The 19,296-nt window shown below is 44.9% G+C and overlaps 1 protein-coding gene across 5 annotated transcripts in view; it reads left to right on the top strand.

Annotated features, from left to right (window-relative positions):
- Nucleotides 1-5,379: 5,379 nt before the first annotated feature.
- Nucleotides 5,380-19,296, top strand: part of LOC147031483 (uncharacterized) — a 158,433-nt gene continuing 144,516 nt past the window's right edge. For 2 of the 5 annotated variants that reach the window (XM_085863943.1, XM_085863977.1), the window contains exon 1: nucleotides 5,392-5,847. In XM_085863943.1, the coding sequence (XP_085720069.1) occupies nucleotides 5,763-5,847 (85 nt within the window). In that variant the 5' untranslated portion in view covers nucleotides 5,392-5,762. Of the gene's footprint in view, nucleotides 5,848-19,296 lie in introns of all 5 variants that reach the window. The other 3 variants (XM_085863959.1, XM_085863967.1, XM_085863950.1) reach the window with 3 other exon arrangements.

The raw sequence follows: 19,296 nt of genomic DNA, 5'->3' as shown, positions 1-19,296 counted from the left end.
GGTCTCTCACTCTCTCAACGCAGGCAGGTCGGTGGTCATTCTATATTCCACTGTCTCCTCTCTACCCTCGATCCCCCTTGCTCTGGCTGAGATCTGTCCCCCTCACCCCCCCCCCAAAGGACGCTCAAGGTCAGCCCGCAACCCCCTTCTGGTACAACGACCAAAATCAAGAATCACTGCTCACCTTCACTTTGCTTTCTCTTTTTTTCCCACCTTTGGAACAAACTCCCATACTCTCTGCAATCCCACTCTTCCATCCAGGTCTTCAAAACAGCAGTTCACCATTTCTTATCTTTCCCCATCCAAAACCATGATCTTTTCTCCCCCCATTAATCCACCCAAAACCCACCTCCTTCAAATTACCTGTTGTCCTTCCTGAAAGTCCCTGTAGTGTCTATCTTGTTTACCCCATGTACCCCACCCCATCCCTCTCCCGTCCACAGATCTGCTGATGTCTCTGTTTCCCACTATTTTGTGCTTCCCTCTCCCGCCCCTCTTGTTTTCTGCTCCCCTTGTTATGCATTGTGTTAGCTTTTGAGCCTTTTTTTGTTGTTGTTGTATACCTTGTCGAGGCTCGTGTGAGAGCGAACACACAACGCACAGCAAGAGGGGCATGACACAAGAGGGGCGGGAGTGGGAAGGACAAAACAGTGGGGAACAGAGACAGTAGGAGATCTGTGGAAGGGAGAGGGATGGGGGTGGGGAACATGGGGAATACAAGTTGGACATTACAGGGACTTTCAGGAAGGAAAGCAGGGAATTTGAAGGAGGTGGGCTTGGGTGGATTAATTATCGGGGGTAGAAAAGATCGAGGATTTGGATGGGAGAAGATAAGAGGTGGCGGTGAACAGCTGTTTTGAAGGCCTGGAGGGAAGAATGGAATTGAATAGAGTGAGGGAGTTTATTCCAAAGGTGGGAAAAAAGAGGAATGAAAGAGTGAAGGTGAGCAGCGATTTGTGATTTTGGTAGTTTTACCAGAAGGGGGTTGTTGGCGGACCTTGAGCGCCCTGTGGAAATGTGGTGGGGACAAATCACAGAGAGAGCATGGGGGGGGGCGAGGCTGGAGAGGAGACGGTGGAAGACAGAAAGACCATCGACCAACCTGCGGTGAGAGAGTGAGAGGCCCAAAGACAGCCTCATTGCAGGAGATGCCAATGATCCGAAATGCCTTGGTTTCCACAGCGTGAAGCCGAAAAAGAGGGGAGGCAGGAGCACCAGCCCAGAGGGGAGAGCAGTACTTCATCAGACTGCAGACGAAAGCTTTGTAAGTGGTCAGGAGCTCAGGTGGACCGAGGAAGGACTTTGCACAACGGAGGATTCCCAGTCGGCGACTGTCTTTGGAGGCGAGGTTTGAAATGTGGCTTTCCCAGGAAAGGTCATGGCAGATAGTGAGACCCAGAAGCTTGAAAGAAAGGACTTATTCCAGAGGATTGTTGAGAAAGTGGATGGAGGGGTTTTCTTAATGGTCCTTTTGGAGAGACAGTGAGAGTGTGAGATTTGTCAGGGTTGAAAGACATCTTCCACGTGTTGGACCAGTTTGTGATTTTACTCAGATCTGCAGTGAGCAAAGAAGCTGCTGCTTGCTGGTTTGAGGGATGACCGATGGTACGGCAGAGGGTGGAGTCATCAGCAAAGAGATATAGAGGATTTTCCAGAGTCGGAGAGATCATTGATGAAAACCAGAAAAAGAACAGGGCCCAGAACGCGACCTTGAGGAACGCCAGCCTGGACAGGAAGAGGGGATGAAAGAATTCCATTTAGGGCCACACTTTGACTGCGACAGGAGAGGAAGTCTTCAAGCCATGAGTGGAGATGGCCTTGGATACCATAGGAAGAGAGGTTGGTGAGTAGTGCAGGGTGCCAGACCGTGTCAAAAGCACGTGATATGTCCAGGGATACGGCTCGGATTTCATCTCTGGTATTGAGGACCTCCATCCATTGTTGGGAGAGCAGAAGCAGCATATTCAGGGTGGAGTGACCTGGACTGAAACCAAGGGTAGAGCCTTGATATTGTATATATAAATAATAAATAAAGAAATAAAAAAACTACAAGCCCTCACTGTGTCTCCTCAAAAACTCCAAAACCATGAAACCCAACAGCCTGAAATTTTGTATGCATATTAAGGGAACGCCAAGGAAGTGCATGGGTGAAAATTGGGTTTTGGGGGTAATTAAAACACCCCTTTTGAAGATAATTAATGGCCTTATTTAATTATATCCTTTATCAGGTGATCCTCGGCCACCTCACTCTCTGGGGTCTTATGGCGTATCTTGGGTTACCTTGCTGGGGTCTAAAGACACCATGTTTTTTGGCCTGCTCAACTATACCTTGACTTGGAACAGGCCACAACGATTTCTTCTCATTCTGAGCTCCATCATTCTGAGTGAGTTTTTCGTGCTCCATCATTCTGAGCGAGTTGTTTGTGCTCCGTCATTCTGAGCGAGTTGTTTGTGCTCCGTCATTCTGAGCGAGTTGTTCGTGCTCCGTCATTCTGAGCGAGTTGTTCGTGCTCCGTCATTCTGAGCGAGTTGTTCGTTCCCCATCATTCTGTGTGCGTTGTTTGTGCTCTGTCATTCTGAGCGAGTTGTTCGTGCTCCGTCATTCTGAGCGAGTTGTTTGTTCCCCATCATTCTGAGTGAGTTGTTTGTGCTCTGTCATTCTGAGTGAGTTGTTCGTGCTCTGTCATTCTGAGTGAGTTGTTCGTGCTCCGTCATTCTGTGTGCGTTGTTTGTGCTCTGTCATTCTGAGCGAGTTGTTCGTGCTCCGTCATTCTGAGCGAGTTGTTTGTGCTCCATCATTCTGAGTGAGTTGTTTGTTCCCCATCATTCTGAGTGAGGTGTTTGTGCTCCATCATTCTGAGTGAGTTGTTTGTGCTCTGTCATTCTGAGTGAGTTGTTCGTGCTCCGTCATTCTGAGTGAGTTGTTTGTTTCCCATCATTCTGAGTGAGTTGTTTGTGCTCCGTCATTCTGAGCGAGTTGTTTGTTCCCCATCATTCTGAGTGAGTTGTTTGTGCTCTGTCATTCTGAGTGAGTTGTTCGTGCTCCGTCATTCTGAGTGAGTTGTTTGTGCACCGTCATTCTGAGCGAGTTGTTTGTGCTCCATCATTCTGAGCGAGTTGTTTGTGCTCCGTCATTCTGAGTGAGTTGTTCGTGCTCCGTCATTCTGAGCGAGTTGTTTGTGCTCCGTCATTCTGAGCGAATTGTTTGTGCTCCATCATTCTGAGCGAGTTGTTCGTGCTTCGTCATTCTGAGTGAGTTGTTTGTGCTCCGTCATTCTGAGCGAGTTGTTTGTGCTCCATCATTCTGAGTGAGTTGTTCGTGCTCCGTCATTCTGAGTGAGTTGTTCGTGCTCCGTCATTCTGAGCGAGTTGTTCGTGCTCCGTCATTCTGAGCGAGTTGTTTGTGCTCCATCATTCTGAGTGAATTATTTGTGCTCCATCATTCTGAGCGAGTTGTTTGTGCTCCGTCATTCTGAGCGAGTTGTTCGTGCTCCATCATTCTGAGCGAGTTGTTCGTGCTCCATCATTCTGAGCGAGTCGTTAGTGATGAGCACAATCCTGTCTGCATGAGAAATTCCAAAGTGAGTCGGGAGATGGATCATGTTCTGAAATGTTACAAGGTCTACAAACGGAAAATGAAAGCAGCCACTCAAGTCTCCATAATGAAGTTCTTCAAAAAAATCCCAAGTTTATCAGCCTCCATTTCATCTTCTGAGCCTTCAACCTCAAGTAGACAGCCTGCTTCACCTGAATAAGCCTGCCACAAGCAATATGTACTGTATCCCACCCCAATCATGACAACACTTATTTTTCACGCTTTTATTTGGCATATGTTTTATTTACACATTGTTTACTCCTTTCTTGCCCCTCCTCACTCCCCCCTGCATCAGCGCTTCCCCTTGCTTCCTCGCTCACTCACCCCTTCTTGGTCTCCCTACCTCCTCGCTCCTCCACCCCTTTATCTCCCCCCTCCTTTTCTCCCCCCCCCCTAGTAATATGCTCATCGTTTTGGACAGTGGTTATCTCTGGACGTGTCCAGACGGTGGTTATGTCTGGACAGACCGTCCCCTCATACTGCCTTCACTCGATGTATCTAAATGGTGGTTATGTCTAGACAGACCCTCCCCTCACACTGCCTTCACTCGACGTATCTGAATGGTGGTTATGTCCAGACAGTGGTTATACCTGGACGTGTCCAGACTGGTTATGTCCGGACAGACCCTCCCCTCACACTGCATTCCCTTGCCTCCCCTCATGCCGCCTTCTCTTTCCGCATCCCTCCTCGCTCCCCCTCCTTCCTCACTCCCCCCTCCTTCCTCACTCCCTCCTCCTTCCTCACCCCCCTACCCATCCTCGAACTCCCTCCCTCCTTGCTCCCCCTCCCTCCACTCTCCCTCCTCTCCTCTCCCCTTCTTCTTTCTTCTCCCCGAATATCCCCGTTAGCGAAGCGACAGGTTGTATTTGTTAGTATTTACTGTACATACAATGCACTTGCCATCGAGTTGTGTCTTCTGTTTGTCTTCACTTGCCATTTCATTTAGCTGCGTCTTTGACGCCATTAAGCTGTAGAAAGACAATGTACTTGTCGTTGAGCTGTGGTTTCTGGGTTCCACTCCTGACATCACTATAAACTGTCAGATTGGTGTTTCTCGTGCAGGTTGTTGCCCCGTTTTTTTTTTTTTTTGACTTCAGGGTTCCACTGACTGCATCTTTTTAACTGTCCTGTCTTCCCGTTAGGTAGACGATCCTTTATACGATCAAACGCTTTAGGAATCTGCATCCATGCTCCTTTCTCGACAGCAAGGAAATGTTGATGTTATAGTCGATGTGTAGCTCGTGCTTGTACAAACACAAACCTGATATAAGTATATCTGACTGTTTGTCCATTGGATTGATAAACAGCTTGTGGTTCGTCGACCCATGGAGAAGCGTTCACCTCACTCTCTCCAATTTACACCCGTTTTCCCCTTTTCCATTCCACACTCAATAGCAGGTGAGAATTTCGGGGTTGCAGAGATCGTGTTTGATTGTGCAAATCATGGATATGTGGCTCTCAGTTAGCACATTGAACATTTTCATCGTCGATAACACTTTCATTTACCCTTCCTGATGGAAGGTTGAACAGCTTTGTCCAAGCAGTGGCTGCTGGTTGCATCATTTTCTGTGGACCCAAACTGCTGTGCCCCTCTATCACTACACCAGTACTCATTTCAACGACGTCAGAAGGATGACAGGTTGAGTCAACCCCACCTGGTGTTAATTAAACAGCCGAAAGGGGCTCGAACTCAAGACCCGAAGATCTTAAGCCAGCCATCTTAACCGTTAAACCAACACGAAGCTCCCTTCCTGATTACTGCTTGTGGTATGTGGGAGTTATATTATGTCCTGCTACGTCCGGTTGGGGGCGCTGATTTTTCGTGCTGTGTACGGCGGTTTCTGTCGTTGGGGGCTGTGTGCAAGTCTTTAATCCGAATCCGGTCTTTGTCTCACCATCACCAGCACCACTACTTCCTTCATTCCCTGCCTTGCCTCCTGCCCCCTGCGAGGCTAAAGGCGCTGCAGCCATCTGGACCCGCCCAACGTAGGGTGGGGGGGAAAGGGGGAGGTCCTGCTTTATCTGCGAACGAACCATTCATTCCTGACCCCCTTTTTCTTTCTCACTCTCAGCATCTCAGTTGTCTTGCATGGCCCTCTTGTTGAGCATGAAGCGATAGTGAGTTGGGGAGGGGGTAGGGGGGAAGCACAAGGAGGGCAAGCACGGCATGATGGTGCGTCCCAGGCATGAATTACGTGCACTGCTCGTGCTGGTCGTGCTGACGGTACAGGCTCCGGTTTCCGCACCTCTCGGTGAGCCTCACAATTCTGTTTGCAATGTCCTCTTCCGTCTCTTAATGGTTTTTCTCCCAATTCTGTCCGTTTCCTTTATTTTCGCCTTTCCCACTTGATAACACGAGAGGAATGTAACGGTACGAATCCACTTTTCGGGGATGACGTTTGCTCTGATCGCGCATTCATTGATTTGATCTTTCTTCATTCACTCATTCATGATTCGAGACATGAACATTGATATTATGATTCATGGTGGGTTTGGATTTTAAATAAATAAATATATATATATATATATTTGTTTTTGGTTTTCTTAAACCTGTTTTGCAATCCAGACTGAAGATCTTGCAAGCCGATTTCGAATAGGGGAGGGTGAGAGGGTTAGTCAAAGAAGACAGGAGGTGTTGGGGTTGAAAAAGGGTGAGAGGGAAGGGAAAGTCACCACATTGACTCCTATAATAATCGACATCACAATATGAGCAATATGGTGATGTCCCATGGCTGCTTAGCAACCCAACGATTGCTCTCATTCACGTCAGAGAGGAGGGTCTCGCGTTCCTCGCTCGCGTTTTCAGGACCACCGGCTGTAGACAGCGCACTCACATGGCGCTCTCAGGGAAGCGAGTCGCGACGCAAACAAAACGATCGAGAGACTTTGGGGTCTTACGTTTTTAGCCGGTCACTGCTTTATACAACAATTAATGAGTAATAATAAAATACGGTTTATTAAATGAAACAATATATATATATATATATATATATATATATATATATATATATATATATATATATATATATATATATATATATATATATATATATATATATATATATCCTGGTGTTGGCTCAGTGGTTAGGACAGCGGCTTGGGATCCAAAAAGGTCCTGAGTTCAAGCCAAGTTGGGCCACTGAATTAATACACCAAGAGGTTAACTCAGCCTGTCATCCTTCCGAAGTCGGCGAAGTGAGTACCAATGTACTGGGCACGGTGTATACCCCGGTTAAAATAGGTGTACCAGATCCCTGTGTCGTAAGAGGCGACCAGGGTTGCGTCAGGAAGGGCATCCGGTGTAATACCTGTGCCAAATCAGTATGCGGATCATAACGGATAATCCGCTGTGGCGACCCCTAACGGGAGCAGCCGAAAGGAGAAGAAGAAATGAAATAATAAATGTTTAATATATATATATATATATATATATATATATATATATATATATATATATATATATATACATACATACATATATACTTTTTTGTTGTTAAAGAAAAGGAAGGCGCTTACAACCAAAAGTGAAAAACTAGATTGACTCCGTGAATTTGAGCAAAAAAGCGAGAGCAGATCCGGTCACAGGCAACGTTTCGCCAGCTTCATCAAGCACAATAGATTTATTGTTGCAAAGCTGGCGCGAATAGATGCTCAACAAATTATATATTGTGCCTGATGAAGCCAGCTGCGAAGCTGGCGAAACATTGCCTGAGACCGGGTCTGCTCTTGATTTTTTGCTCAAATTAGCGGAGTCGATCTCGTTTTTTTTGTTTTACTTTTGGTTGGAAGCGCCTTCATATATATGTATATGTATATGTATATGTATATGTATATGTATATGTATATGTATATGTATATGTATATGTATGTATATATATATATATATATATATATATATATATATATATATATATATATATCCTGGTGTTGGCGCAGTGGTTAGGGCAGCGGCTTGGGATCCAAAAGGTCCTGAGTTCAAGCCCCGTTGGGCCACTGAATTAATACACCAGGGGGTTGACTCAGCCTGTCATCCTTCCGAGGTCGGCGAAATGAGTACCAGTATACTGGGCCGGTGTATACCCCGGTTAAAATAGGTGTACCATACCCCTGTGTCGTAAGAGGCGACCAGGGTTGCGTCAGGAAGGGCATCCGGCGTAAAAAAAAAACATGTGCCAAATCACTATGCGGATCATACGGATGATCCGCTGTGGCGACCCCTAATGGGAGCAGCCGAAAGAAGAAGAAGATATATATATATATATATATATATATATATATATATATATATATATATATATATATATATATATATATATATATATATATATATATATATGAAGGCGCTTCCAACCAAAAGTAAAAAAACTAGATCGACTCCGCTAATATATATATATATATACACACATACATATCTTCTCTTCTTCTTTCGGCTGCTCCCGTTAGGGGTCGCCACAGCGGATCATTTGTTATGATCCGCATAGTGATTTGGCACATGTTTTACGCCGGATGCCCTTCCTGATGCAACCCTGGTCACCTCTTACGACACAGGGATATGGTACACCTATTTTAACCGGGGTATACACCAGGCCCAGTACACTGGTACTCACTTCACCGACCTCGGAAGGATGACAGGCTGAGTCAACCTCCTGGTGTGTATTAATTCAAGCGGCCAACGGGGCTTGAACTCGGGACCTTTTGGATCCCAAGCCACTACCCTAACCACTACGCCAACACACACATACATATATACCTACATAGTGTTTCAATTTTGGAAACTTACTCGAGCATACACAGACACGGAGGAGACTCGAGGATCAGTTATTTCATTAGTCTATGTGTAGATAGTCCTTGGCCCCTTGTCTAAAGGGTGTTCGGATGGCATGCATTTGTTAGTTCGTGTTTTCCCGGTGTGATGTTTCCCTCCCCAACACCCCCCTGCTACTTTCGATCTTCCCTCCTTCATACCATCAGTCCGTTTTTACAATTTCCCAATTATCCCCTTCACAAAACCTCATTTCGACCATCCATTCTTTCCATCATTGATCCGTTCCCCCTTCTGCCTTTCTCAATCCACCACTAACCCCTTCACAAAACCTCATTTCACCAATCCCTCCTTCACCCCATCTGTCTTGCCTTCAACATCGCAGCCATCCCTTCGTCCCACGGTCTGTCTGCATCCCTCTCTGTTGCAACGCCATCCGTGCATTATTCTATTTCACACGTTCATGGCACAAAGCACGATGCTTGATATTCATGGCCTGCGTGATGGTGCCTCTCGCATGGTACAGTGCAGGCTGTACAATGAATGCTTGCACACAAGGGAGGGAGCGTGGGCTCTCATCGTGGCTTTGGGTGCGTGAGGGGAGGGTAGGAACTGCATTGAAAGTTCTCACAGAATGATGACATTTTCCACAAACTGCATGGTGGACCCACCCACATCGAATGTGGCCCAATGAGGAGGAGGCTCACACGAGCTGAGATGGAAAAAGCCATAGCAGGAGGAAGAGGGCAGAAGTGCTAGATACAGGACAGAGTTGTCTCAGACATTGCCCTGGTCCAAAAAGCTTATCCTGAGAGGACCAGAAAGGAGCTCACAGCTTGTCCTGGTCGTAAAAGCTTGTCCTGAGAGGAGCATAAAAGAGCTGAAAGATTGTTCTGTGAGGAGCAGAAAGTTCAGAGTGCAGATCGGAGAGGATGAACAAACTGAGGAGCGGATCCTCGTCGATGCCAAAATGTTTGTCTGGCGAGGGGCAGAGGTGTGTGCAGTGTGTGGAGAGGGATGGTGTCCATGGGGTGGAGGAGAGCAGTGTGGAAAGCCCAGAACGAGGTTAGGTTCATGGGGAGCTGCTGGACACAGGGGTCCAGCAGAAATGCAGCGAGCTGCTTTCCGTCACATATTTAGCACGCTAAAGACAACATGCCTACTGGGTCTGGACACCTCAGAGAGATAGCTGTATGTGGTGAGGAAAGAACAGTGGACCCCAATTTCCTTTTTTCCATACTTTACTTTTCCTCTCAAGTTCTTCTTCTTGTCTTCTTCTACCCTGATTGAATGATTGCCAAGTCTCTTGTGTAAATAAGATTGTATAAAAAAAAAAATGCATTCGTTAAATCTGCTCTTATGTGCCTTTTGCTTATTTGCATGTCATTACTCGCTGTTAAATGATTCCTTGTGTGTTCAATAAATAATTGTTTGTTGGTATTTCCAATCTGTCTCGGTTGTCTTTTCCTTTATTGGTCCAACACAGTGTACAAGTATAGTTAGACGGAAAGTTGTACCCCACCTGATTTGCTCTGTTAGCTGGTGCTGCACCTATCTGTTCCACTCGGCAGAAGATCACTAGGTGTGGCACCGAGGGCGTGTCCTCTCGTTAGGTTGCTGTGCCAATCAAAAGGTATCGTGGAAACATGGAAGCGTAACCCTGCTAAGTCAAGCAGCTATGGTTGTGCAATAACTATATCCCATTGGACCACAGAATTATCTGTGGTCGACAGCCTCAGGACTAGGTGTTCGGGAGAAACTTGAGTGCGTCCATTCATGGAGCGCCTCAAACCCGAGGCCGTAACAATATATAACTTTATATATGTATATATATATATGTATATATATATATATATATATATATATATATATATATATATATATATATATATATATATATATATATATATATATATATATATATATATATATATATATATATATATACACACACATACAGTGTCTATTGAAAGTCTACACCCCCTTTCAAAATGTTCACCTTTTGTTGCCTTATAGCCTGGAATTAAAAATGCATCAAATCAGACTTTCTCCATATTTATTTACACATCGTAACCCACAACTTTCAAGTGAAAAACAAATTCTACAAATTTCAGAAAGTTCTTTAAAAATACAAAACTGGAATATCTTGGTTGGATAAGTGTCCACACCCCTTATAATTGCAATTGTAAATTAGCTCAGGTGTAACCAGTCACCCTCAAAATCACACACAAAGTTAATTGGCCTCCACCTGTGTTAAATTGGAGTGATTCTGATTATTTCAGAATAAAATCAGCTGTTCCTGCAGGTTTCCTCTGCTCATGTCGTGCATTTCACAGCAAGGACTCAACCACAAGAATTAAGTACCTTTCAAAAGACCTCCGGGATAAAGTTGTGGAAAGGCACAGATCAGGGAATGGGTATAAAAAATATTTCAAAGGCCTTGAATATCCCTTGGAGCACAGTCAAGAGAATCATTAAGAAGTGGAAGGCTTATGGTACATCCAAGACCCTGCCTAGATCAGGCCATCCCTCCAAACTGTATGACCAAGCAAGTAGACTGATCAGAGAGGCCACCAAGAGGAAACTGGCAACTTTGAAAGAGTTACCGACATCTATGGCAAAGATTGGCCACTGTGTGCATGTGCCAACAATATCTCTGGCCTGCATGGTGGGGTGGCAAGAAGGAAGTCATTACTCAAAAAGCCAAACTTGAGTCCCATTTGAGGTATGCAAAGAACCACTCTGGAGATTATGAAGACATGTGGCAAAACGTTTTGTGGTCTGACGAAACCAAGGTGGAACGTTTTGGCCTAAATGCAAAACGTTACGTTTAGTGCAAACCCAATGCAGCACATCACCCAAAGAACACCATCCATACTGTGAAGCATGGTGGTGGCAGCATCATGTTATGGGGATGTTTTTCATCAGCAGGGACTGGGGCACTTGTCAGGATAGAAAAAGGATGGAGCAAAATACATTAAAATCCTGGAGGAAAATCTGCTGCTCTCTGCAAGAAAGCTGAAATTGGGACGGAAGTTCCCCTTTCAGCATGGCAATGACCCAAAGCACACAGCCAAAGCTACACTGGAGTGGCGAAGGAACACAAAGATAAATATCCTGGAGTGGCTCAGTTTTGGATAGAATAATAGGAAAATATAGCCTGACAAGGTGTGCAAAGTTGGAAGAAACCTATCCCAACAGACTCGCAGCTGTAATTGCTGTCAAAGGTGCTCCCACCTCATATTAATTCGGGGGGGGGGGCACTTATCCAACCAAGATGTTCTAGTTTTGGATTTTTAATTAATTTTCTGAAATATATAAAATTTATTTTTCACATGGAAGTTGTGGGTTGCCATGTGTAAATAAAGGTGGGAAAAATCGGATTTAATGCAATTTAATTCCAGGCTAGAAGGCAACAAAAGGTGAAAATTTGAAAGTTGGGTGTAGACTTTCTATAGGCACTGTATACACACATATATCCCTCCACCTATATGTGTGTGTGTGTGTATACACACACGCGCACACACACACACACACACACACACACACACACACACACACACACACACACACACACACACACACACACACACACACACACACACACACACACACACACTAGTGGGGTATGCTTACACATTGCAAGCAATAACAAGCCGTGCTTCATACATAGGTACATCATAAATATCAGCAGTTGTAGCATGACCTCCCATTGTCCCCAATGTCTCAGGTCGCTCACCAGAAATGAGCACAAGGCTGCACTTATTTTTAGATATTTTCATTTTCGGTTCGTTTGCAATGGTTTTTGGGATTTTTCCTGGTCTATCAGCATCGATGTCTGTCGGCACAAGAAATTTCAGCTTTCTACGTCACCCGGAAGGCAACGAACATTACTATCAGTCAGTGAGTGGTTAGCATATGATATATATATATATATATATATATATATATATATATATATATATATATATATATATATATATATATATATATATATATATATATATACATATGAGCAGGATATGCTGACACGTTCTAAGCAATAATGAACTGTGCTTCTCCCATTGTCTCGGGTCGCTCACTTGCATTTGTTTTTTTAAATTATTTTCATTTATTTATGTTTTCGTTGACGGACACTTTCCGACGGTTCTGTGATTTTTCCCGTTGTATTGGCTTTGATGTCCATTAGCACGTGAAATCACCGTGCTTCCCCATTGTCTCGGGCCACTCACCTGCATTTATTTTATTTATTTATTTATAATTTAATTTACTCTCACTTTCCAATGGTTCTTTGATTTTTCCCAGTGGATCGGCTTCAATGTCCATCGACATGTGAAATTGCTGTGCTTCCCTATTGTCTCGTGTCGCTCACCTGCAAATATTTTTTCCATTTTTTTTTTCATTGATTTTTTTTTCATTTACGGATGCTTTCCAATGGTTCTGTGAGTTTTCCCGGTGTATTGGTTTCAATGTCCAACGACACACAAAATTTCACCTTTCCACGTCACCCGGAAGGTACCCAACATGAATATCAGTCAGTCAGTAAGTCAGTAAGCCTGGTGTTGGCTTCGTGTCTTGGGTGGCTGGTTTGGGATATTTGGGTCCTGAGTTCAAGCCCTATTGGCCACTGAATTAACATCAGGTATGGTTGACTCAGCCTGTCATCCTTCCGAGGTCGGAAGAAAGAGTGCCAGCATGCTGGTATACTGTGTCGGAGTGGCGACCCGTCCAGGATTGTGCCCAATAGCCAAGGAGACTGCTTCAGCAGCACCAACGCTCTACACTGAGTATGGTCCCAATCTCGTCTCCTCTTACTGGTAATAGGAGCACTGCATTAGTGATACAGCTGTGCTTCCAGAAAATGATGCAATCAGCAGCTACTGGCTGCATTTGAAACAAGAAAAAGAACAATCAGAGATTGCAAACCCTTGCCAGGACTTGTTTTATATGGTGTGTTGTGCGTGGCATTTGTGTACTGGTGTGTTATATAATTAATAAGAGACATAATCAGAACTGCCTCTTGGAAATGCTGGCAGTGATGACTCGTTCAGCCATTTCAGAGAAGATTTTTGAAGGTTTAAAAAAAAACAATAATATGGCTGTCAAATCACGTGACTGATGATGTCATAAAATTTTTTTGTTGACCATTTAATCCTCAGATGACCCTCAAAAATTTTCTTACTGATCGGATGTAGCGTTCTACATATGCAATTATGACATCATAACGAAGGCACCTATTAACTCATAACAAATCACACTCATTCCCCATGAGTACTTGCTGTGTGCCAAGTTTCAATTGTTTCCTTGGTGCAGTTTCAGAGATACAGACATCCAAAGTTTTTCTATTTTTCCAACATGGCTGCCACACCACGTGACCGATGACGTCATAATTATCATTACAACATTCCACATCAACAGTCGCACCAATCATGAAAATTTCGTCTCAATCCGACAAGCAGTTGTGGAGAAAAACGCGAAAGTTCTGTGTGGACAAACAAACAAGCAGCCATAGACTGGTACTTACGAAATCGTCAACTTGACCTCTGACCTTGTCTGATAAAAGCTGTCTCTAGAGAAGGTAGCGACGCAAACCAGAAGTTTCTACGATGATTCTGTACCAAACCATCAAAAATCGAATGGTTGACCTCACTGTGACCTTGACCTTTGACCGATTTTGACCAAAATCTAATCAGCACTAGCCATCACCCTCTTGAATCACGTGGTGTAATTTGACATTGGTAGCTTCTTCCGTTCTCGAGTTATCGTGCCTACAAACAAACACACAAACACACAAACAAACACACAAATACATGATGGAAGTCATCAATATACTTACGAAATCTTTAGATTTCGTAAGTAATAAACGGACTCGAATGCAACACCCTATCCTTCGGTGAGGGTAACAACAGCAACAAAAAAATAGTACGAGCAAATACCACCCATCGCTTCGCTGATGGGAATACTGAGATGGGGGGAAAAAGAGGGGGGAGGTAGAGAGGGGTGTGGGGAGAGTGAGGAGATAGAGTGGGAAAGAGAGAAGAGGGAGAGGGAGCGAGGAGGGGTGTGGGAGAGAGGAGGAAGGGAAGGCAGCGATAGGTGAGAGGAAGGGAAGGCAAATGTGCAGTGGAACATCAATTATGATTCACACTGTCTCATCAAAATGATTCTGCATGGAAAAATAGTGAAGATGGAAACAGAATAATGTCTGACATCCATTTTCTACCGGTCATATTATAAATACCACCCAGAGACAAACACCACCTGGACATGTCCGGATGTAAACACAGTCCAGAGACAAACACCACCTGGACATGTCCGGATATAAACACAGTCCAGAGACAAACACCACCCAGACACGTGTGGAACCAAGCCGTCCGGAACCAAACACCACCCGGACATATCCGGATATAAACACATATCAGAGACAAACACCATGCAGACAGGTCCGGAACCAAGCCGTCCGGAGCCAAACACCGCCTGGACATGTCTAGAAACAAACTCCCGTCCCGACATAAACACCGCCCATACGCATACAGAACTAAGCTGTCCGGAGACAAACACCGCCCGGACACGTCCGGAGACAAACACCCATCCGGACACGTCCGGAGACAAACATTGCCCAGATGTAACCGGGGACAATCTCCCATCTGGACACGTCCGGAGAGAAACACTGCCCGGACGTGCCTGGAGACAAACTCCGGTCAGGACATAAACACTGCCAAAACACATCTGGAAACAAACTCCTGTCCAGACATAAGCACCGCCCGGATGCGTCCAGAGCCAAGCAGTCTGGAGGCAAACACGGCTTGTACATGTCCGGAGACAAACTCCCATCCGGACATGTCTGGAGACGAACCCCGCTCGGACATAACCACCGTCCAGGCACATGGAAATAACCACTGTCCAGACATAATGACCAGCCAGATACATCTACAGACAGAGAGGGATAGAGAGGGGTGGGGTGGGGTGGGGGGTACAGGAGTTATCAGAGGGTATATGTTATGCTTTGTGAACAACACGCACGCACGCACGCTTGACCGATATCGGCAATGTTTTTGGGAATCGGCAGGTTGGAGTCAGTGTGATTACCAACTACAGTACGTACTGCGTACAACCCAGAAACCTTGAGTATCTTTCACTGAAAAACAATGTTACATTCATATCGACATTTCAGGGATATGTTCACAAACATCAATCTTTATAAACAGTTGCGTGTGACCGGTGGAAAAAAATTTGGCTCGGTAATTTAGAAAACACGTTAATACGGCAAACGACCCAGAAATCGGGCGTTATCAAATATATTTTGCTTTGAAACTCACAAAGAGAAACATTTAACCTTTGTAAAGGAAATCCAATCACCAAATGCTTTAGAAACAGGTGAGAGGACAAAGGAAAACCTGAAAGAACCTCCATAAGATACGGGATGAAACTTTGCCACCACGGCACCTGTAACCGGCATGGCATGTCCACACACCCACGGATAGTCCGTACAGATCCAAATCTACCCACATGTACCACGTCCGCGTGTGCTGTAAAGGTACCTCTACCTTGAAGTAACTGTCGCTGTACATCCTGATAAGTACACAAACTGCACCGCTATCAACTGAGATCAACTGTACAGCTTGGTAAGTGGTTTAAGCACTTAATCAAGCACTTCAACGGAATGCCTGGCTTCGCGAGCGATTACCAATTGCTGTCGATACAGCTATTCACCCGGAAACACCCGTGCAATGTCCGAATCGGACAAATCAACACTTTTCTGCGAAAGTCGGAACTGCTGATACTTTCAAATCTGGAGCTTACATTTTGTAATTATCCTTAGTTTAAGAGATTCTGGCAGTGATCGCATGTGCGGAAATTAAATAAAGCCACAAATGCTGGCGTCTTCAGGCGTTTATAAGCATTGCAATGCACCCAGCGATTCGTAGCTACGATGAACAGGCATTCAATGATATGAGTGAGGAAAGTGAAAACAACTTTATCGTTGAGAAATCGCTGCGGCCTGCTCCAAGTCAAGGCATGTTCGAGCAGGTCAAAAAACATGGCAGCTTCAGACCCCAGCAAGGTCACCCAGGAAATGCCTGAAGACCCCAGAGAGCGAGGTGACCGAGGATCGCCTGATGAAGGATAGAATTGCATAAGGCCGTTAATTATCTTCAAAAGGGGTGTTTTAATTAACCCAAACACCTAATTTTCACTCTTGCACTTCCTTGGAGTTTTCTTTGTATGCATGTAAAGTTTCAAGCTGCTCGGTTTCATGGTTTTGGAGTTATGGAGGACACACACACGCACGCACGTACGCACACACACCCACATACACACATTTCCTTTTTAACTCGCCTGTTCGAAGAACAGAGAGCTATAGCGATACCCCCGGCGTGAGCGTGAGCGTGAAAATGTTAAAGTTTTTGTGCAAGTTATTTCCTTTCTAATGTTTTTATCGACCACACTATTTTTTACTGATTTACAATATACAAATACATATATTGCTTTAAAATTATTTGGATCAGACTTCACTGCAATGCTTTATAAAAAATATTATTAGACAAGTCTTTTAAAAACGATAAATGTATAAACAGGCGAGCATCGGGTGGCTTTGACACCACTTTGGTATTAGTACAGATTGAAAGCAATTTTCCTGCTTTATCTTAAAATTTTTGTCCAAAGTAAACCTTAATGATAGGACAGATAATGCGAAAGGGCTGGAATACCATGTCGCTTGTAAGGTTGCTGTTCTTCAATGATAAAGCAAAAACAAGTGAACAGCCTCAAGGTTAATGACTTCAGAAAAACATCAGTTTTCAGCATGAGGGGAAATAATTCTGTTAATGGCATTTCTGTGCACAACTGCAGGCGGACGTGTGCAGCATCATTGTTTGCTCATTTCAATGATTATTTTTGTTACCTGGACGCACGATCGACCGGCTGTGGATTCTTACAACACAATGGTTTGTCCAACTATACCTACCTTCTTCTTCTTCTTTCGGCTGCTCCCGTTAGGGGTCGCCACAGCGGATCATCCGCATGATCCGCATAGTGATTTGGCACATGTTTTACGCCGGATGCCCTTCCTGACGCAACCCTGGTCGCCTCTTACGACACACAGGGATATGGTACACCTATTTTAACCGGGGTATACACCGGCCCAGTACACTGGTACTCACTTCGCCGACCTCGGAAGGATGACAGGCTGAGTCAACCCCCTGGTGTATTAATTCAGTGGCCCAACGGGGCTTGAACTCAGGGCCTTTTGGATCCCAAGCCGCTGCCCTAACCACTGCGCCAACACCAGGGGTCCAACTATACCTATGACTGGGGCATACATGATACGCATGTCAATTTTCATAAATCCTGAAATTTACTTTTTATTTCCTGCAATAACCATTCATAAGGTGATTCGCATGCTGTTACGTTTCCAGTATGAGTCAGATACTTAACAATAGTTGCTGTTGCTCTTCCACGCTAGAAATATTTTCCTGCATAAAAATCTCTAGGTGTCTGACCTTTAACCTCGCCATTGAATGATCCAAAGTCAACGTTCCACGGCAATTGCAACCATATTCATTATCACCACTACTGACGACTACTACACTTATTTCACAGCCCCAATTATTCCAGGTTTTCGGCCCAAGTCTTTCTCGAACTAGCTGGCTCGGCCTGACTTTTCACTGAAAGTGATTTTGCCAAGAATTTTAGTTTGACCTGGGCACCGACGATCACTCGTCCAGTTTTCACGAATGACACCGTGGAATCTTTACTCTCCACAAACAATGACTGCAAGCACTCGGATCCTCAGGCTTAACGTCCATCCGATGGACGCTGCACACATCCGATGGACGCATTCTACATGTGAAACACGAGGATGACAGTTTATAGCTGGATCAACATTTGAATCCACAAATGCGCATACCTCCAAGTCTAAGTGATCATGCCAGCCCTTACATTCCTGATTACATACCAAGTATATAATTAAGTCGCTTTGCAATTTGCTAAGTATCCTGCTTCAGAGTGGTCCAGGAGTGTACCCCCTCGTAAAGGGAAAACGGCTTTGGCAGCCTGATGCATCGTAAGACGCGAAGGAGTGGTTCTTATTTTTCTTCCTCCGAGCTCCAGATTTGGCATTCTTTTGTTGTACTGCACTTTATCGCTCAAGAGCGTTATACTATACCTACCTACCTTTCTCTGAATGTATAATATAAAAGGAGCTCCATCTCGACATGCGTCCCATGCGTCCCTGTGTGCGTCCAACGGGTGATTCTAGTATTTACTTGACAAACTTTTCAACAACTATTGAATTTGGTAGGCCGACATACTGATGTTTTTTTACATACAATTGTGCTTCATCGAAAACTTGTAAAAGTGTTTTTAACATGCACTATCGTATATATTTTCCTCCGCTACCGCTATATACCGAATATATACATATATAGTTACGAATTTCAGTCCGCCTGGCGTGCAATCGGCCACGTAACTCAAATTGCGACTGCGTCGCCCACCAGAACAGACAATTCAGTCGAGACCCTCCTTGGAACTATTGCCAGGAGCTAGTCACGGGTGGGTCTTTCGACCCCACCACAATCGTGCCAATCGGCCACCCGCGCAGAATAGGGTTGTTCGCCAAACTCGACCTACTGGGTCCGTACTGGGATGAGAACCCATCCTTACCTGCGCGGGCAGTTAACCGGGTGATCGTACCTCGCCGCTGGCCGGCCGAGGACACGAACCGCTTCAGCAGTCCGTTCCGTGCTTCAGTGATAACCGAGCGGTGTTATCGCCGGCTCCGACGGACGTGATTATTTACCGGGTGCTTACACCCCTCTACCAATTCCTTCCGTGATGCAAGATGGAACTTTCAAACAAGGGAAAGGACGCAATGAGACGGGGAACAGTTCAACAAGCACATTTATTTCACACTCAGACAAGCACGTATTTTACAGCC

This window comes from Eptatretus burgeri, chromosome 2 (assembly GCF_056783735.1).
Source record: "Eptatretus burgeri isolate ZD-2024b chromosome 2, Ebu_testis_v1, whole genome shotgun sequence".
Taxonomy (NCBI): domain Eukaryota; kingdom Metazoa; phylum Chordata; class Myxini; order Myxiniformes; family Myxinidae; genus Eptatretus; species Eptatretus burgeri.
This window is presented reverse-complemented; position numbering and strand designations above follow the sequence as displayed.